Source organism: Diabrotica undecimpunctata, chromosome 1, assembly GCF_040954645.1.
Source record: "Diabrotica undecimpunctata isolate CICGRU chromosome 1, icDiaUnde3, whole genome shotgun sequence".
NCBI classification, from domain to species: Eukaryota; Metazoa; Arthropoda; class Insecta; order Coleoptera; family Chrysomelidae; genus Diabrotica; species Diabrotica undecimpunctata.
Window position 1 is genome coordinate 205,232,580 of NC_092803.1, and position 22,657 is coordinate 205,255,236.

The 22,657-nt window shown below is 32.0% G+C and overlaps 1 protein-coding gene across 1 annotated transcript in view; it reads right to left on the reverse strand.

Moving 5' to 3' along the window:
* Nucleotides 1-756: 756 nt before the first annotated feature.
* The window catches only part of CYLD (ubiquitin carboxyl-terminal hydrolase CYLD), a 52,681-nt gene continuing 30,780 nt past the window's right edge, over nucleotides 757-22,657 (reverse strand). The window contains exons 4-8 of the mRNA XM_072521050.1: nucleotides 20,923-21,134; nucleotides 18,416-18,607; nucleotides 16,988-17,200; nucleotides 15,532-16,300; nucleotides 757-13,719 (exon numbers count right to left, since the gene is read on the reverse strand). Of these exons, the coding sequence (XP_072377151.1) occupies nucleotides 13,523-13,719; nucleotides 15,532-16,300; nucleotides 16,988-17,200; nucleotides 18,416-18,607; nucleotides 20,923-21,134 (1,583 nt within the window). The 3' untranslated portion in view covers nucleotides 757-13,522. The remainder of the gene's footprint in view (nucleotides 13,720-15,531; nucleotides 16,301-16,987; nucleotides 17,201-18,415; nucleotides 18,608-20,922; nucleotides 21,135-22,657) is intronic.

Below are 22,657 nucleotides of genomic sequence, written 5' to 3' on the forward strand. Positions count from 1 at the left end.
CTTTAAAGAATCATTAAATTTATAACGTTGGCAATGAAGCTTAGGTTCCGAATAAATATATGCGTCTATATTTCTTGTAAATACGTTTGTTTAGATAAGCTATCCCGTCATATTTACGTCTCTGTTATCATTTTTTCTCGTATAAATGTGTAAGAGAGAGCTTCGTGTATAATCCCTTGTTTCCTGGCACTGTTGCGCAAGCGACGTAAGGAGAAACCTTGAAATTTGTTTTTAAACAAAAAGTAAAAACACATACTCTTTAGTTCAGTTATTTTCGTCCATATGATTTTTTCTATTTATATAATTAGTAACAGTTGTAATTATATAAGCGAAACGACTTTCAGTTGTATTAAATACAGTATTAATTAACTTATAATGATGTTTTTTGGCTCAAAAGTGGTATTAATAGGTATTCATACACAAAACTGTAATTTTCTCCCTGCGTTTTTGTTTTCCAGGAGAAAATGATGGCTGATACTGCTAATAATTTTCTGGATTATATTTCTGCATAGTTGAAACTTTTGTCTTTTAACCACAAATTATTTCAGATTTTTTATGTCCAATCTTGAGTGTATGAGTATGAACTATTACGAGGGTATTACTAAGAATTTTCCGGGCTATTTTTCTATTTCGATTTACTCACAAACATTTTCTTTTATTAACAAATGATCAGTAATTTTAATTATATTTAGAGACCTGCAAAAAAGTGCTGAATACAAAGGCGTATGATTTCATATTCTAATAATACGAAATTGCCGGAGTTGTAAATTCTTTATTTTACACTAGCAAATAGTAACTATATACAACAGAGTAAAAACTTTTACAATGAATAAAAATAGAACACAAATAATTCTATTAATTATAGACCAAGAGCCAGCGACCATCAAAGATCCAGATAGACTGTATAGTGTAAAACCTAAGATTTTGTATATGAATGATATATTCAATAACCAACTACATTAGATACTATAGACAGCTAATGGTATCTTTTTTACTTCCATAGACCACTTTTAGTATGTCTGTGAAGATCTTGCAGCCATTAAATTAGTGTGTTTGCTCAGCTACTTTGAAATAATAAGCATGTTTGCTGTCTATAAATATTTATATTTTGTTTTTCACTTTCCTCTTCTTTTATTTGCATGTTTGCAACACTTAAGGTCTTTTTTTTAAGACCTGTATACTAATCATTGATTACAATCCAGTGGATTAAACTGGTTATAGTCCGAGAGCTATACTCAACTTTTTGAAAATTTCTCTACACTCAGAAAATTAGAGTATGTGTTTGAACAGTGTGAAAATGGTATATAAAACGGTTGTGAAATGAATCATTATCATTATTTTGGCTTTACAACTCTTCATGGGTCCTAGCTTCCCCAAGAATTTTTTTCCAGTCGTGCCTATCCATTGTGAAATGAATAGCAATGTCATCAATCAACACAGTCTTAAAGACCTGGTTGGAATAGAGAAGTGCTTTATTAACCCACACATTTTCTAAATATGTTGAGATATTTTAACAAAAATGCGGACCTTGGGTTTAACAACTAACAGCCCAAAGACTTTGAAAAAACACTGAGAATTTTCGGATTCTGGACTTCTTCGATAGATGGACTTTGATGAAAAAAGTTTATTCCTGATTTTTGTGAACAATAACCCAAAAGGCACCAAAAACTGAAAATAAGTAGGTCTAGACACCGAACAAATCACTACTGCAATGAATGAAAAATGCAGAATAATCACTGATTGTATAAAACGGACCACTTTACCTCTACTAAACCGGGAAGTTGATTTTGAACCCCCAGAAAACCATAGATTGTGGCAAGGAAAAATCGTTATATATTTGTCCATTATCCATACCTACTATAATAGTATCCAAATGCACTTCTATTGAAGCCTACCCTCAAATACAGCACCGGAAGTGCCATACTATACAGACTAATTTGACTGTCGCTGGCTCTCAGCCTATTACAAGTTATTTAACAATTAAAATACTGACTTTCATCTTTCGAATATCAACAGTAATAAACGTCTTAAATAGTATTATACAATTTTAAAACATATTCGTAAACAAAACAGTCTATATACTTTATTTATAAATAGTTTTAGACAAAATAAAAAAATATTCCATGCTACATCAGCATCTAAATATTATAATCATCAAATACAGCTGTAAAGAAGAGTGTAGACTGTATTTTTTCAGAGTATATATTTTATTTATTTCTACTGTGAAGTTAGAGTAAACTTATATCGAGTACAAGAGAGGAATAGTGGTTTTTGAAAAGCAATAGCCTTGATGATCCAAAATAAAATTGGCAAGGAAGGTGGAAACGATGTAAAACTAAAATTGGGAATAAATCGAAACAAAAAGTTTGCAGAAGAGAACAATTAAGTAAATAAGTCAACAATTGAGAAGTAAAGGTGTTTTTTGACAGTTGATAGTTGGAGACATACTTAGAAACGCTCATGAAAGTGTCCAACTAAAACAAAGGTTTGGGCGGAAAAGTATTTGTGTCTGATATATTGACGATTACACAAAACATGCAAGCTGGACCGCCGTAACACTTTAAGACCTATAACAATACAATTTAGTAACGAAACAGGAAATATTTTATTGGAGGAAAATAGAAAATAAAGTAATTTGAAAAAGTCCTACGACTTTTTTATACCCAAAATTTAACTTTTAAAAATGTTTCTCACTGAATATTATTTAACATGATTAAATATTATTTAATAGGTCTATACGTTTTCTAAAACTACAGGTTATCCGAGAAGCTATTAAGATAGAGCAACTTCTCTAGTGTCTCAACAACAATGACGAAGTCAGATTATGAAAAACTCCCCTTCTTAAAATGCAAAATAATGAGTATGTAGATCGTTACTGGCTAGTATTGAAACAAAGTCAAAAATCTCTTTTTTGTTTTCCATGTCGTCTATTTACGACAATCCCCCTTTCACAAAGATCTGCATTGTATAGCTGTTGGTTGGGGACAAAAATTGGTTATAGAAAATTATATAGTATAATCACAGAGCACGAAAGTAACTCAAACCACAAAAGTTACTATTTAAAATGTGATCACATAAAAAATCATGTGATTTTTCGAAAGTTATAGACATCTTTGCCAATCTAGAAAAGCACCCCTATTATAAATATATTCACTATTATAAATATAATCAAAATTTAATAAATTTTATATTTGAAATGTTAATTATTATTTATTATTGGTAATTTTATTTCTATAAAAATAAAACAATTTTTTTTGCTATTTACTTTTTGCCGGTGGCCCGCTCTTCACTTGTTACCGGGGCCCGCTCATCCCTCTCGGCGGCCCTGGATGAACTACCGGATAGTCAACATAAGAATAATAAAAATGTGCAGCAATTCTAGAAACCGAATTTGTCAGCAAAGTTCGAGAACTTCTTTATCGGTTTTTTCTGGAATCTCGTGTTAAAGAGCTGATTAGGTATCCATGCCTTCTCTGGCTGTTTCTAGAACATATGTTCGTGTATAAAAAATAGATAAAAAATAGAAAGTAATAAGTGTTTTTGTAAGCGATGCCCATTTTATTGTAGGCGATAATTATTAGTGTATTTATAATTATTAATAAGATATTTGTTATTTAGTGAGTTTTATTTATAGTTGAGTGAGTTAAATGAACCCATAGAAAAACGTAACGATATCAAAGCATTTAACAGGCCTCTATTAAATTTCTAAACCACAGATCATCGGAAAAGCCATCGAGATTGAGATATATCCCCATTGTGTCAACAAAAGAGCCGACAGCAAGCAGTTACCTTAAAATATAGAAACATGCCCTAAATCACCAGAAAAACCAGTGGTTATTTATTTTTCGCGTAAGTTCTGCTAATATTGTCAAATATGTTCATACTACATAAAAGAATAGCTGTCAAAATGTGAAAAATATTGTAAAAGGTATTGTAAGTTATATAGGGCAATGGATAAATTGAAAGATGTTATATTTTTACGAAGTAATTGCTTAATCAAGTAACTTGATACAGCATATTATTTTCCTTGCATTACATTGTTCATTGCATTACACATTGTTCTTTGATCTAGACAAGAAATGCATTCAGCATTTTCAAAATTTATACATAAGCTGATCATGTGCTGCAACACTACGGTTACAATTTCATAACTGCATTTAATAGGCTTCTAGGATAACAGCAATTTTGAATTATTGTCAGTAGTCAACATCTTAAATAAAGTTTAATCAACAATTTGTGTTTTGTATCATTCCGAGAGAATATTTTCCACATTTCTTTGAGCAGCATTATTTCAGCTAACTAGTAAAAAATATAGCAATATTTGACATCAATGATCAAAATGACAGGGCATCAATAAAACAGTCTTTCAAAGCTGTCGAATTTTGGATACTAATTCTCAGTAGATAAGCCATCTTCATAGTTTCAAGTGTTTCTTCAAATATTTTCAACAAAAATCTTGAAAAAAGAATCAAAAACCAAAAAAATTAGGCATAAACATTTATGGATTTAAATCTTATATGATCACTTTCTTCCATATTTTCCTCTATTATGTTTCACCATGTTTTATAGCATTTGTTTAGTTCTTCAGGTAATTATATCACTTCAGTCGCTGCTGAAGTGACATAACAGTTTTCTTTTATCGTCTTATATCTTAAATTCTATCTTTGTGGCATATTTTACACTGTTTTCTGTGATTCTACGTTTTTCCCATTTATTTCCTTTTTATTTAGATTTGTTTATATCAAGTTATATATATATATATATATATATATATATATATATATATATATATATATATATATATATATATATATTCGGGTATATTTCGCAACGTTTTACCAACTAGCGATAAAGTGGGATCTAACCTAACCTAACAAAACCTTAAAAACAAATCATGACACATTTCCAGAACACTTAAACTCTAATTCAACCCAAAGGAATGTTAATGATTGTTAGAATTGTACGTACAGATAGATGTAATATTTAAAAACAGTTAAAATGTAATTTTTCTCCCTCCAACACAAAAAATCTAAGAAATAAAAACTTCAAATAGTAGATCTGTAAAATGAACAGCGAAAAAAATAAAAAATTAAGATTCTGTCTAAGTTTTCTTTCAACTATAAATACCTGAAAAAAATTAAGTCTATAATAATAATTTTGACACATAATTGTGTCCTTTGAGATGCCCCCAGCATTTCGACTTTTCATCCCATGCTGAAAACGCAGGCAAAGTCTACTGACGTCATCCACTTCAACACTTGACTCATGAAGCATCAAAAAAGCATGGAAAAACGTTCAAGAGTGACGACTTAATATCGTGGGCGTGGCACGTGACCTCAGTGGCCCTAGTTTGTGATTTCAGTGTGGTAGGAGAAGTAGAAATTGTTGGAGACTTCTATAACACCTACATTAACATATTATATCTAATTATATTTGCTCTAACACCGAATACTTCAATAAAAAAAGTATATAGAACACCTTAACATAATTTCTAGTTTCTATACATGATCTCAGGAGACAAAAATAAATCTCTTCGCCCTTATAGGCATTGCGTAGAAAATAAAAACTGTAAAATTAGTCAAATAAATTAACAAATCACAGCTGATCACTCTATGAACTTACTTATCTTTTTTTCCTAGAAAATAACGTAACAGTAATAATTAGTAAAATGTGTGATATGCCCTTAACGAAATCCAGTTAAATTTGCGAATATTTTTGTTTTAGAATAGGGTATACATTTCTCGCGTTTTAATATTCTAACAAGCTTTAAATAAATATTTAGATGTGGGTAGTGCATTCGACCGAACATTTTCTATAGATCCACAATTTGTTGTATAATATATTCAATGGAATTTAGCGTTTTTATCATTTAAACAAATCTATTTTTGGCTAAAATATCAATTACTTATTTGTTTTCTCAAAAATATATTTATTATATCTGTTGTAAATAGTTTAAAAACTTAAAAGGAGATCATCACCACGAGTGACGAAAAATATGTCAAATAATGACTTAAATCTGTTTTTATAACCTTACAAATAAAGTCAATACATTCGAGAGTTATAAAATAATAAATATTATAGGGAATTCATAGAAAGAGAAGTAAAATTAAGAGTGAACAATAAAAAATCCAAAACCACACCGAACACAAAAAACTTCAATATCGAACTCCACAATACAAAACTATTCAGAAAACAAGCCAACGGGAGAAGCCTATTCTGTATTGTCGCTGAACTGGGATCATGTTATTCTCAGCTAAAGGGTGAGTTTTTTTTTGTACCAGTTTTTGTACGGTTAAACAACCGACAATACCGTTTTAGTTTCAATAGAAAAAGGAGATTAACTCATCGGTCGAGGTTTCCATGTTTTCCAGAAACCTTTTTGCAACGTTTTCAGTATGCTTCTATCGGATGCATTTGTTTTGGATTAAATTTGCCAGCTGAGTGTGGGTCGATTGGGTCAGACGATGAAGGTCCAATTCTCACGTCATTGGCGCCAATGTCGGTAAGCATTGAGTCTACATTACCGACCGACACGTACGGTTCAGAACCAGTTAGTCAGAATCGAAACCGATGACGTCAGAGTAGCTGTAAACTTGTTCTTCTTTTTGTGCCAAGTGACATGTGCTATCTCTTGGCGAATAAAATACAATTAGATGAAAAAATCGAAAATTGCAACATTCACAAAGGGCACATAAATGTATCTTTGCTCCTATTGGTCTGATGGTAACGTCCAAGATGTCATGTGATATGATTTCACGATTAGAATGTGATGTCACAGAAAAACTAAACACGCATGTATGCCAAAGAGGCCTCACATCCACAGTATTTAAACGGCTTAACATAGAGGCATCGAGGTGTCACCTGATAGGATTTAATTAATAGAATAGGTACCGCCATGACGAACATAGTGGTACGCCAAAGGGGGCCTTCATTTCAATTGGTTCAGTTTTACGTGTAATCTGAATGTGTAATTTGAATGTAATATGTGACATTTGACGTAGACGTCTGTCAAAAATGATGACCGAAGCGGCGCAAAAGCAAACCTAACCTAACTATGGAACCGATCTTAGACATCACATAGAACGAAGCAAAGATATATATTGTTAATTTTTCTCCTTACTAGACCCATTTCCAGCCCAATACAGTTTTGCTTTCCATCTCCAGTCCTATTATTCTGCTGATTTGTTCATTTTAATTTATTTGAGTTTTCTTATGTTTCTTTTATAAAAATCTGTCTTCGCAGCATAGTTGGTATTAGATATTTTCATTTTTCATGTTTAGTCAACTCATCTCTTTCCCAGCATTATATTATTTATTGCGTAGGAGTTTCTGATTGATTTACTGCTCTGTTTGGGTTTATTTTGCTCCAAAAGTTAGCATGCGGCCCAAACGTTAATAAATACTAGTAAATTCCAAGAAATTGATTAGTTTTATAGAGGAGCCATAGAAATACAAACACGAGGAAGCCTGAAGAATGGATATAATGCTCTAAAATTCCATGTACAGTAGATATCATTAATAAAAATCAAACATTGAACTCTCACAACAACAAAAAAAAACTGCTCTCCGGAAACCAACTTTGTACACCTCCAATTTTTAGTTTTACTCGTTAATAGTCCTATTTTTACCCCGTGCCATTTTGGCTTCCACACCCAGTTCTATTATTCTGCTAATGTGCTTGATTTTAATTTTCTTGTGTATTTCTTTTAAAAAAGTAGTCTTCACTGTATTGTTGGTATTACATACTTCTATTTTTAACTATTAATTAGCTTACCTCTTTTTCAAAAGCGTATTCGGCTCCGTTTGAGTTTATTTTGCGGCAAACGTTATTATACAGTCCAAATGTCCATAGATACTAACGAATTCCACAAAATAAATTGGTTTTATAGAAAAACTATAAAAATGCAAGCATAAGAGAGCCTTAACAATGGAGAAGATGTCTTAAACGTCCACTCAACGTAGAAATCAGAAGTAAAACACGCTCATCGTATTCCACAACAAAAAATTATTTTTAGAAAATAAGGGAAGAAGAAGAGAACCATTCGACCTTCGACCATCTTTTATTTGATTATATCAACATTTATCAATCATAAAACATACAAAAAACTGATATAAAACCATGTAGATCAGTAATAGATGCTGTTTCACAGAGCAAACACATATTGAATGAAATTAAACATGAGATATTTTTTGCCTCTTTTATAGATGTTAATATAGTTCTCTCTCACTCTCTTTTTAATATATACCGATTACCCTATAATGGTATAAAATAATATACAACAATGGGAAATAGAAGCGCAGAGGATGGAGGGCGATAGTGGATGCGGCGAAGACTCACCCCGAGTGAAGCCAGTGAAGAAGAAGAAGAAGAAGATTACCCTATAATAAGAGTGATGAAAGACATTTCGTTACCCTAATATTACAAGGTTCTATGTAACATTTTTTACTAAATTAAGTTTTCAATATTACAAAGTTCTATGTGACTAGCACTACATCACAATTTGTATGGAAATTAGTTTGCTCACATACAACTCTGGTAATATTAAAAAACCAAGGGTGTATGTACAAAATTATGCTTTATATGAATAGCAAAGTTCTATGGTAAACATAGAACTTTGGAATTTAAAATTTGATTAAAATCTAAATATTACATGGTTCTATGTTGTAACATACAACCTTGTTATTGTATTTTTTGTAAAAGTGAGGTTATGTTCCTGTATTTATAATACAAATCGCAAGCGTTTTCGAGAGTGTTATTTGTGTCTAGAATTAAAAAAAATGAGTAATTTAAGTGATGACTATGTCCAAGACTCTGATGATGATGAGGATTACGTATTAAGTACCAGTTCAAAAATCATCGAAGATGAAAGAATGCAGGTAAGATTTTTCTATATCTTATATTGTGAGGTTAGGTTTTTATTTTTTATTTCTTTTTTTACAAAAAGTTCTTTGTTTCAGACTTAAAATTCGTGGACGTGTTATTAATATTCCCGTGTCAAGAAGTAGCAGCGAAAGTGATGACGAAACTAACTCAGAAACGGATTCAAGCAGGTAGGCATGATTTGCTAAACAAAAAAAATTAAACAACGTAACATTTTATTAATTTCTTTTTATAATTTAGCTTGTTGTTACTATTTAAAAACTAATTTGTTTTAGAAAAGCTCCTAGTTCGTCTTCCACCTCAATCATTCACACTCCAAAGAATAAAAAGGCCCCAATCATAGTTGTTAGCAATATTAAGACTAAAAATGCATCTAACTCTGGTTCTGGTGACTTGCAGTCTAACTTAAATAGGTAATATTTTTGACAATTATTTTGTTTAACTAAATCGCGAAAACATTTTTTTTTTATTTTTATTTTAGAAATGTACCTAGCAGTTCTACAACTTTAGTTCCAGAATTCACCAAGAAAATCCCGTCTTCAGAAGATAACAAAATTAAGATTCTAGAACCAGACCATTCTGAATTCGATGATACAAATAATATTGGACATATTTCCGAAGAAATTTTACTAGAAGAAGCAACTCATAATATAATAAAAGATAAAAAGATATTTACTAGAAAACGACAGAAAAACACTTCTGAATGGACAGGTAGTACCTGCTAGAAAGATTAGGAATAAAAAAGATTGTGTACAAAAGTGCAGAATGAAGTGCTCGCGTCAAATTAGCGACGAACAAAGGAAGGAAATTTTTAAAAACTATTATTTACTCTCAGCCATCGAAAAGAAAAACTATATTTTGCATACCACAGAAGCTGAGACTCCTTGGAGACGAAGAAAGGGCAAAAATCCAGAAAATTCGAGAAAAAGCAAAAGTTTTAGGTTTTATTTTGAGATAAATAATCAAAAGATCCAAGTTTGCAAGGCTTTTTACACTGGGACTTTATGCATAAGCCAGAAACCAATTTATACGGTGCACAACAATAAAACTTCCACCAAAACCTTACCCGAAAGTAAACAAGGCAAACATCAAAAACGGGTAACATCACTCGAAGATAGTAACTTGGTCAAGGAGCACATTAACATGATTCCAAGAGTGGAATCCCATTACTGTCGCAAAAAAACTAATAAAGAGTATTTAGAAAGCGGATTAAGTATCAAAAAATTGTATGAGCTTTATTTGGATTTTGCTGGAGAATGCAAAAAAAATCCAGTTTCTTTTGCTGTCTACAGAAAAATATTTTGCAACTATTTTAATATAGCTTTTCACAAACCAAGAAAAGATAGATGTGATACCTGCGAAGAAATAAAATTAAGAAAAATGGAGAAGAGGGAAGACGAAGAATCACAACGAAGATATACTGATCATTTGAAAGAGAAAGAGTATATGAGAGAAGAAAAACAAAGAGATAAAGAAAGCGGAATACCTTTATTATGTTTTGATCTGGAAAATGTTTTGACCAAATGTGAAATGTGAAATTTGACCATGTTATGTCCAAAAGCAGACATAAAAAATTTCTTTTATAAGAGCAAATTAAATGTGTACAATATGACCGGTCACCTTTCGGTTGGGAAAAAGGTGTATTGTGCCGTGTGGACAGAAGCTTTACATGGAAGAAAGGGAAATGACATTGCAAGCGCAGTTTATAAAATAGTAGGAAAAGTGTTGGAGGACCATCCAGAGTTTACAAAAATCATTTTGTGGAGCGATAGCTACGTTCCACAGAATCGAAACAGTCTTATGAGTTATGCTCTCAGTTACCTAATTCAAAAACATCAGAATGTGCAAAATACTTCCATGAAATTTTCTGTTCCAGGACATGCTTGTATTCAAGAGGTCGATGCAATCCACAGTGCAATTGAAAGAACGTTGAATAAAGTAGAATATTATTCTCCTATATCACTTCTGCGCTACCTTTTAAAAGTAAACCGACAAAATCCATATACAATAATTCAAATGAAACAAGTACATTTTATAGATTTTCAGTCTTTTTCCAGCCAACTGAACTACAACGCTGTACCATTTTCAAAAGTAGTAGCATTAGAATTTTCTAAATCTTTTTTTGAACTGAAGTATAAAGATACTTTTGATCCAACCAAAGAGCTAAAAACTGTAAATTTACATCAAAGAAAATTACGAAAAGGTCATGTTAAAACCGAAACAGAACCACTCATTCCGCTTCAATTAAAAAAATGTGATAAGGCTGTTGTACTTCCCCCAAATAAGATAGATGCCCTAAAATCTATGTTCAAGTATATCCCTGAAGTTGATAAGGAATACTACGAGTGTATTTTCCTCCAAAAATAAGATTTAATTTGTTTTTTTTTTGTAGTTAAAAAAGTTCTATGTTAATTTTTTAAATAAGTAAAATTTTCTTGCTATATCAAGGTTCTATGTTTTTTTTTTCAAATACCTTTTCTTCTAATACAAAAACCAATTTTTTGTTAATTTTTTCTTTAAATCACCTTTAATACATATGTACATTTTTAATTTAAATTCAAATTTAAAATATATAAAACAATTTGATTTTTATGAAAGCTCATTTTTTTAAATCGATTTTTCTCAAATTAGCAATATTGTTACATACAACCTTGTAATATTAGAGTAACGATTTACTAACTTTCTCTGTAAAATATAATATGTCAAACCAATAAAAATTGTTGGTTCTTTCAGTCATTTGCGCTACCCATGTACAACATTTACTTTAGAAGTTACTTATATAATAGGTACATAGCTTTTATATTGTCATCATTGACTTTGACATGTCAATTCTATTGACATTTAACATTTCTAAAAGCAAAACAAAGTTTTAGTTTACAAAAAGTGTTTTAGTCGTTTTATTTAAGTTTATAGAGCGTTAATATCGGTTATAGTTTGTTGTATGGTCTTCTTCAATGAAATTGGTTCATGTGTTTATGGCCTTATTATAAGCCTGGTACTGACATATAGACGGCGCCACCAATAACAATAAAATCAACGATGTAATATACTAAGGACGGAACTTATTAATAAATTGCGTCCAAAGTAGCTAATAACAATGACCGACTCTTGTTTCCGAAATGTCAGTGGTGTACGAAAAAAATTTTTTTTTAGTACATATATATGTACAATAATTATTTATTTTCATTGTTATTTACATTTGAATAAAAGATATAATGTGAATAACGTGTAACATTGTAAAATTAAAAAGACATTATTTTATAACATAAAAACATATATATTTGACAGGTTGAGCATCGCACGCCACTGATGTGATTGGATGCAAAATGTTAAAAATTCAACGAATTTATTGACTTACCAAAAATTATACATTAAATTATTGACTTAACACATAATGTTACCTGTTTAACATTAAAATATCGGAGAAAACTATATTCACATTAATCACCTGTCAAATTCACGTCGGACATTGCAGCTAGTAATGTGACGTCAGTTCCATGTCAACAGCTACATGTAAAAAGATCAACATGTTTCATCGTTAGTATATTACATAATTTAATAAAACACATTTACAGAAAGTACTGACCTTCAGACGTCACTTGTCAAAATTTAACGACATTTGGACCATTAGTTTACAAGTTACAGTGGAAAAACTAGCAATAGCGATTATTACAGCCTTATTGGTGTGTTTGTCGGAAGACTCTGTCCAAAATGGCAGCAATTATAACAAAATTACATGGATTGCACTTAAAACTGCCTGTTACTCCACTGTATTCTTCAGATTTTGCTCCTAACATCTCAGATCTTCAGAGTGCACCAACGAAAAACATTTGTGCCAAATGAGGAGTTTAGGTTATATTAGATGTTGCAAAAATACAAATTGTTCTACAAAAAATGTAACGAAATCTCTTGTGGTCACCCTAGGAGTTTAAATTCATGCATAAGGTTGTATTTTGTATTGATAAAAATCCCCCCACACAAAGGCCCCCTTCTAAATTCTATTTAGAAGTTAAAATGGAGATCCAGCTGTGAATACATTCACCAATTGCATTGAAGCAGATTTTGAACAATAAATTTTTAATATATCCTTGATAATTCTTTGGAATTGACATGCCAAAGGAAAAAAATAATCATAACGGAGCTTTCACAATTCTTTACATGTTTTTATAAATGTTAATATATTTTAATATAATAACATAAGGTCTAGGAGGTGTTGGTACTCAGAACAAAAGGATTCAAGCACTATTTTGGTTTAAGTTTGATAGGAATAAATATTTTATTACACAACCCAGTTGTATGGAACACTTTTTTTGAAATGTGTACTCCTAAAATCAGTGTTTACTGATATTTTAACTATTTAAGTCACTTTTTTCAACAGCAGTACACACATTTCAACTCCCCTGATATATATATATATATATATATATATATATATATATATATATATATATATATATATATATATGAAGACTTTAATTGATCGCCTAGATATTGTTAAATAAATATTTGGTAGAAAACTGTCATGAACAAAACAAAAACTTGGGCCCATCAGTAATAATGTCAGCTAACAAATATGGTAGAATCCTCTCGATCTGTCCCAAATTTAAAAAATCAAAAACAAGAAATGTATATAGACACTTTTTATCTGTACATCATCACATCTGAACTTTGGTACATGCATATGTAGGCGTCACACAGCAGTCTACGCGCATGTTCGGGCAAATGCCTGTCCGAGGGATATTCTTCGTGAAGTTGTCTGCAGATAGTTTCGTCGGATAACCACCGCGACACGTCGGGACAGGCGACCATTTCGGGTATATTAAAGCCATTTTTTTCACCTAAAAATATAAAAAAAAACAGTTAACAGATAAAGATGCTTGTCCATGTGTACATGTTGTAATATTTGCACTGTTTTCTATTTAAAAATTCTTCGTACAAGTACTCCAACATGATTTCTAATATTGATCTTCACGTACAGAATAAATGATTTTTTTAATTAGTAGTTAGTTATTAATCATACTGATGATTTTTTAGATTACTTTTCTAGATTTTTTGATACATTCCAAACAATTTTTCAATGCTTTTGTATCATTTTTGTCTTTTTACGACGTCTTTCATTGCTTTTCTCACTTTGATTAAGTTTTTAGAGATTTTTTTCTAATCAACGTCTTTTTTAATGCCTTTTACGTTTTTTTATTGCTTTCCAACCCTGCTTATGGCTTTTCTAGATATTTTTGACACATTTCAAACACTTTTTTAAAGCATTTGTACGTTTTTTGTTACTTTTTCAACCCTATTGTAAGTTTTTTGTCAATTTTTTGATGCCTTTCATTGATTTTTTGACTTTGATTTAAGCTTTAACTCGGTTTTCCAGTCTTCAGACAGTTTTTCGACTTAACGTTTTTTTAACGCCATTGACGTTTTTTATTGCGTTTACAATCCTACTGATGTCCTTTTCTAGATTTGTTTGACGCATTACAAACACTTTTTAAACGCATTTGTACGTTTTTTGTCACTTCTTCAACGCTCTTGTACAATTTTTGTTACTTTTTAAATGCTTTTGTACAATTTTTGTCACTTTTTCAACGTTCTTGTACGATTTTTGTTACTTTTTAAATGCTTTTGTACAATTTTTGTCACTTTTTCAATGTTATTGTACGATTTTTGTTACTTTTTAAATGCTTTTGTACAATTTTTGTCATTTTTCAACGCTTTTGACACTTTTTCAGCGCTATTGTTACTCTTTCATTGTTTTTTGAATTTGATTTAAGTCTTAACTCTGTTTTTGACAGTTTTTTAACTCAACATTTTTTTATTTGACATTAACATTTTTTTAACGTCTTTGACATTTTTTATTGCTTTTCCAATCCTACTGATGTCTTTTTCTAGATTTGTTTGACGCATTACAAACACTTTTTCAACGCTTTTGTACGATTTTTCACAGTTTTTCAACGCTCTTGTACAATTGTTACTTTTTAAATGCTTTTGTACAATTTTTATCACTTTTTCAACGCTTTCCTAAGTTTTTTGTCACCTTTTCAACGCTGTTGTATGTTTTTGTCACTTTTTTAGTGCTTTTGTGACTTTCTTGACCTCTTTCATTTCTTTTTTTACTTTGATTTGTTTTAACTCTTTTTGACAGTTTTTCAACCCAAAATTTTTTTAACGCCTTTGACGTTGTTTATTGCCTTTACAATCCTGGTAATCATTTTTTTAGATTTTTTTGACGCTTTCCAAACACTTTCTGAGCGCTTTTGTACGACTTTTGTCACTTTTTCGGGGTTTTTGTACGTCGATGTCACTTTTTCAACGCTTTTGTACGTTTTTTGTTAGTTTTCAACGGTTTTGTAGTTTTTTGTCACTTTTCAACAGTTTTGTACGTTATTGTCACTTTCTTGACGCCTTTTATTGCTTTTTGACTTTCATTTAAGTTTTATTGATGTTATGAGCTTTTTGTCATATTTTCGAGCCTAATAAGATCTGATCTTGAATGCAATGATTGCAGTTGTCGTTCAAGGCCCCTAAAGTGACTTACTAATATGTATTAGGCGTACTACTCTAACTCTAGACTTGGCCGGCAATTATTTTTAGATAATTTACGCAAAATTTACGTGTTCTGTTAAAGAAAAACAAAATAGTAATGAACTTACCTAATCTATCAGCCATGGAATCGAAAAAACACCAAGGAGCCTCGTGGCCCACGCCACACTTAACAAATGTCACATAATGCGACGTTTCGATACAAATCACAGCAAATAACTCCATGAACAGCCTCGGCCACGGATATAGATCCTGCACAGAAGAAAAATCACTGGTTATGTTCAGCTTCGTAGGTTTGTGATTTTTCCGTTTCTCGTGCCTGTGGACTGTCTTCAGACAATCCGGACAAAAAGCAGTACTCTCTAGACCGGCGTTGCTGCAATCGTCGAAGCATTCTCTGCATTCGTACCGGGCCAGCTTCCCGCAAACTATACAGATTCGTGGAGATCCATCTATCACATCAGTCACGTCCAGCAGTTGCGACGGCAATATCCTAGGGTACATCTTGTAGTTTTTACCGAACCGAGGCATCTGGATTATCAAACAGGAAGGAACTTCCTTCAGTTTAATATTACTAGTCAAGAAACTCTGTTCGAACAGTTGCTGGACTGTAGGCAGGGTGAGTTGAGCGTCTTTTTCTACAAACAACTGATAATGAAACGTTTCTTGACCTGAATTCAGTTTCAGGAAGGGTTCGGCTCTGAGAATTTGAGCCAGAAGGGAATTCAAAAATTCTTCCGGGTCTTTCTCTTCGCTCGTCAAGCCCGAAATATTGCTCAGTCTATCTAAAAGTCGACGCAGCTTCATCACGTGGTCTGCGCTGACGAAAAGGTTTTTTCTAAGAGGGTTTACGATTTCTTCCCTCAACACCCTCTGTACCTGAAATGAGAAAATGTTGTTACGAAGTAAGATGAGGTTAAATCTACAATAATTCACAGATATCAATGTTATTTCAAATTTTAAAAACAAGTCTTTAGCTCATTGGGAATTTGGTTTAAAATAGATTATAAACGAACAAACTGATATAAGCAATTTAAAAAAATTGGGTTAATACAAAAGAGAAGTATTTATAGTTGCTTTTGTCGCAAAATACACTCTTTATTATAAATCTTATGACTCCCAAATCGGAAATCGTTGTCAAAAGCGGATATAATTGTCCAATCTTTCTCTTCTAGTTTATTTTTTGTCCTATTTCAACCTGACAAAGGCTGCTGAAAACTTTTTTCCTTTGAGCTGTTGAAAGATTTGAATTATTGCAGATTTTTGTTAGTTGACAGGTAAAACAAGGGCTAATTATTCACTTTGCCAAGGACAGTTCACAAGTTAAAGAGCCATATTTTGAATGGTGCAATACAATAACCGAGATATAAGGGTAGAAATAACTGTTTAAACGAGACTTACACAAGACGAGATGAAATGGCAAGGGAACTACGAACATATATGAACAAGGTTAAAATATATACAATAAATATGGCTCTAGTTATAGAAACGTAGGGTTGAGGAAAATTGTGTTAAAATAGCAATAAGTTATTATAAAAGGGATTTAGACACGAAAAATGTACTTACTTCTTCGTAGTCATCAATATCACACATGTTCTTAGGCCTAAATAAAATACTATCGAAAACCGAGGTGTACGTAAACATTGCGAACAAAGTCACGTCCAGATAACAGGAATTATGGTGTCCTTGAATGCCTCTGTACTTCCCGCACACCGCTTCTACGTCTTCTTCGGTAGGCATGCACAAAGGAGGTACGGCTCCTGGAATCACCGGACAATCCTAAAGGAAAATCACAGTATTACTAATTTTATACGTAAATATGGTAAATTAATGTAAATTTGGTCCTTCAAAGCCGGATATTTGCACAAAAGGTTTTCATTCATAATTAAATAAATTAAAGTAAAACATTTGTCAAATACCGGTTTATATGAGAAAAATAGGAAATCTTAAATAGTAATGATATACCAATTTAGAAGTTAGAAGAAATAGAACAATAAAGTTATAGTTAATAATTATTATAACAACTCTTAAAGAAATTTGATTGAAAATTAGGTACAAAACTCAAAATTCCCGGTAAATCATTCAATGTCTTGTATCATATTGATGTTTGTTTGATTTAATCTATTATGTAGTGGCTTAACAGCATGCTATTAGGTTCTACGAATAGATAAAGAACGCAAGAAAATGCTTCCAAAAATGTTGTAAAGATAAACGGATCACCGAAAACCACTTTTCCACCAAAAAAGTCGTTGTAGAAATGAATATGTAACCGAAAATCACTGTTCCACAAAAAAATCACTGTATAGATAAATACGTCACCGAAAATGACCTTTTCCACTAAAAAAATACTTTTATAGATAAATAAGTCACCGAAAATCACTAAAAAATCATTGTATCGATAAATAGGTCACCGAAAAGCACTTTTCCGCCCAAAAAAGTCGTAGAAATAAATAGGTATCCTAAAATCACTTTTCTACTAAAGAAGTTACCGAAGTTAAAGAGGTTACCGACAAAAAGTTACTGTTAAACTCTCTAAAACATCTGGGGACCTAACCATACAGGTTCCTTGTCAGTTACTGAATGCTATTGATTCTTCTGTTTATTTTGTTCGACATTTCTAGCCGTTTCAACAGTTATGTGATGTTCACAGTAAAAATAAAATAATCTAATGTTTCTAATAAGCTTATGTTCACAGTAAAAATAAAATAATTAAATGTTTCGTCCAAAACGAGAATTTAGACCACCAATACCACCTTTACATTGCTATATTCACGGCGTTACCGTTGTCAAGACAGAAAAGTGATGCAGGTTAAGTCTAGACGAATGAATGGGGTCATAGTTAATCCTACGTCTGGATTAAAGTGTCAAAAAATAAGACTACATGTTATCTCTAATACAATGAAAGATAGTTGGAATATTACAGTACAGTGAATTCGATACAGTAACATAAGTTTTATATAGTTCTTTTCATAGCGAAAAATATGTTGCACTTACCATATTGTGTTCTACAGCGGAAGCCTCGTGAACTCTGGGCGGCGGTGTGTCCTGGAACCTAGAATCTTTACTACACTGATCTAGGGGTACAAAAATGGCCCTGTTTTCAGCACAACTGAATAATCTATCTCCTTTATGTACACCGTCGGATAAATTCAACGGTAAATGAAGTTGTTCTTCTTCTAGTTCCACCTAAAATAACAAAATAACAAGGACTATTCATAACAAAATGCAAGAATTAAACGACATTAAACAATAGGTTCTGGGTATGGTAGATAGCGCTGGCAATAAAAAATTTATAAATTTAAAAAGCCTAATTGGATAACTTAGTATGTTGATAAATTATTACTTTCTGTTCTTTCTTTAGGATCGAAGGTTCCACATCCGCAGAAGTAGAAATTAGGAGGGGAGTTAGACAGGGATGTGTTCTGTCGCCTCTGCTGTTTAATCTTTACTCCGAGTTTCTATTTAAAGAAGCATTGGAGGATTCCGAGGATGGAGTCAAGGTGAATGGCGTAAATATCAACAGTATCAGATACGCCGATGATACAGTGTTAATTGCGGATTCCGACTTAGGTCTACAAAGACTCATCGACAAGACCAACTCGACCTGTGAGCAATTTGGTATGAAAATAAACATTAAAAAAACCAAAGTGATGTCAATCCGAAAAAACCAAAACGTACCTCAACCTTGCACAATAAATGGGCACATTTTAGAACAGGTTAATAGATTTAAGTACCTGGGATGTTGGATCGATAGCAGCCTAAATCCTGATCTAGAAATAAGATCGAGAATAGAACAGCCATCTTTCGAAAAAATAAAAAAACTGCTTTGTGATTCTCGAATAAAACTCGAAATTCGACCACGTTTATCAAAATGCTACGTCTGGTCGACTCTTCTATATGCAGTTGAAACGTGGACCCTTAAAACATCAACCGTAAATAAATTGGAGGCCTTTGAAATGTGGATCTACCGGAGAATACTCAAAATTTCATGGACATCGCATACCTCAAACGAAGAAGTGCTGCATAGAATAGGCAAGGAAAGAGAACTTTTTAACACAGTAAAAGTTAGAAAAACATCATACCTAGGTCACATACTGAGAAATAATAAGTACCAATATGCCCAACTTATAGTGAAAGGAAAAATCGAGGGAAAGAGAGGCCTAGGAAGGAAAAGACTATCGTGGCTCAGAAACATCCGACAATGGACAGGGCTAAATTTTGAACAGCTATAAGAACAGCTGAAGATAGAGAAGAGTTTAAAATTGTAGTAGCCAACCTCCATTGAGGAGAGGGCACTTTAAGAAGAAGAAGAATCACAAAACGCAATTAAATGTTTATTATACAACCCATATAATCTATTCATGTCATAAGAATCATCATATTATGTAAAAATTTTTGAAAATTAAATAATGGGACAGTAGGACATAACCAAACAAGGTAAGACAAGTAGCCTACGAAAACAATGCAACCGGACACTCCAAAAAAAACGTCACTATATTCTACTGTTAATTTCCTGTAAAATTTAGTGAATCGCTGTACTATTTCAATAAAATGGTTCGTGGTATCTCTACAAATTTAAAAATTCGTGATTACTGCCGCAACAAAACAATCCGTGAAGTGATGGATGAACTTAATATTCCTAAAACTATAATGTAGAATATAATTAAGAATTATGGGGAAAAACAGGAAGTATTTTAGATAAAAAGGTAAGAACTCGATTCGTCCAAAACTATTTTCTGATATGAATAGGAGAAAATTTGTAATAAAGGTCGAAGAAATACTCTTCTGACTAAGAAATACTTCTTAAAATAATAGAAAACACATCACAAGAAGTCAAAATTAACAGAGGGGTCAGGTAAGACCCTGGGCTGTCACCACTTCTCTTCAATACATACTCTGAAGAAATTTTAAGGACTCTTGAAGAAGAAACTGCTGGAATAAAGGTCAATGGAATACCAATTAACAATATTATTTATGCAGATGTTACTGTTATTTTTGAAGAGAATCTCGAAGATTTACAGAGACTGATGAACAAGACAGTTTATCATGCAAAAGAATATGGCCTTTCAATAAATATTAAAAAAAGAAAAATTTATGAAGATTTCAAATCATCACAAAATAATAATGAAATGTTGATAGTTAACGGTCAATAATATTAATAAAGACAGACAATTAGATGTGGTTTATAAAGTAAATTATAAGACTACATAGAAGAATTATTGCACACGAAAACAGTATAAGAAAAATAGAACAAATATTACTGTCTTAGCAAAACATTTTTTGGAAAATCTCTATATTTTGAAAATGTACAGATTTTGGAAAAAGCCAAATTAGTCAAGCTACAGCTAAATGGAATCATGAAACTGGATTAAGTTTGTCAATGAAATGCTGTCGAAAGTGGATACATAAATCTGGATTCTGTTAATCTTTTAAAGGTGTAAGCTGGTTGAACGTACTGTATCATATCGTTTTGATATAAACTGCAAATAAAAACTACTTACCCCTACAAGAACAAAGTTAGTTCCGCTTTCAACGCCCATCCACCTGACGACTCCGTACAAAGGATTATCGCTGACGTCGTTCAGAACCTCTACCAAGCTGCCGATGACGAAATCGTTGGTGGTACCGGGAGCTGGATCGTCGTACTTAGGTTTCTCGTTGAGGTAGAAAGTGGCCGACGGTTTGGCGTGCTCGGTGGTTCTTTCGTTAATTTCTAAGACAGACAGTGGAATATTATTAACGTCCTCGTCGTCGTATGACGTGTTAGCGTAAATGGCGCAATTCAACTTTTTTAGTTTCATGATATGCGGCGGGATTCGGTTAAGTTTTAGCGGCAAATGAGTGTTTTTTCTATGGCTCAATGACATGTTTTAAAGAATACATAAAACGAGGTACGCACTTTTTAGCAATTCTAACGTACAACACATTGTTTTATAGAAAAGTAGGACGGTGGTTTTTCGACTGACATTAATTCGGTCGACGGTGATCGCTACTGGCGCATAAATTTAGAAATCTAAAAAAGTCTAGGGGTCTACCGACCTGACTAAGCATCACGGCTATTTTTAGAAGACCCGTGCTAAAATCGGACAAGCTCCGGAGGTGTATGTATATGCAAATTCGATAAATAGATCGTCATTATGGTAAATAAACACGGAAACGATTCATTTTTCGTGTAACAGAAGCGAAACGCAAAATTAAAACTGAAAAAGATCGATCTCATGATGCAATTTTTGACGCCTTAGAATCTTTGCCAAAAATTTCAAGTGTGTTCAACTACTAATGGTATTCTTAAAACGCAATTGAATTAAAGTGAACAAAATATTCGAACACACGGGACACGGATTGTAAATTGGACATGATTCATATTTTACTTATTGATATTTACGAAGATGTGTTGATATTTAGGTAGCATAGACACAATTCATGGATAAAGAATATATTGCGTTACCATAGCCACGAAGAATGGCTTATATGAAGTGTCAGTGTAAAATCACATCAAAAAAATAACCAGAATTGGGCAATATAATTTGGTAAAAAAGATGTCGACTAAAACACGTCGTTAAAATAAGCAAAATGTCCTCACTCTCAGAATTCAATGTTTTTAATTTTTTACCTTTTATGTGATTTAGCCCGCCATCTCCCTCCCTTACCCTTACCACCAAAATTATCTTTTATTATTTTTTATATTTTTATTTTTTTTTTTCGGTGGGTTGATTTGTTATCAATTTAAAAATTTCAAAAAATTCACACGTATAGATGAGGCTTTTACAACGCTTGTTAATTTTTATAGACCCTTACGGTGAGTGTATATAACCTATATATGCATTTTTTTTTGAAAAAAAGTTTTGAAAAAACTTTTTGGAAATGGCTGCAGGTCTATTTTTTTTTATTTTGTGTATTTTATAAAAAAATATGTTTCTGATTTTTTCGAGATTCTTCCGTGACAACATCCAAATACCCGAATATTGGTTTTTTAGTGGTTTTTGTGCATTTTCCCCCCTTTTATGGATTTCAAAATACATCAAACCAACGTTTTATATAGGTTATATATAATCTGAACTTAAAACTAAATTAAAAATTGGGCAAAACACCTTTAAACCTTCAAAAAAACATGTTTTTTTGAGATTTTTAAGGGATTAAAAAATATATCAAAAAGAATATTTTCAGATTCAAAAAAGCAAATAAAACCATCGTTTACGCGAAAAATCAAGTTTCCAAAGGTAATTCGGAGGTTTT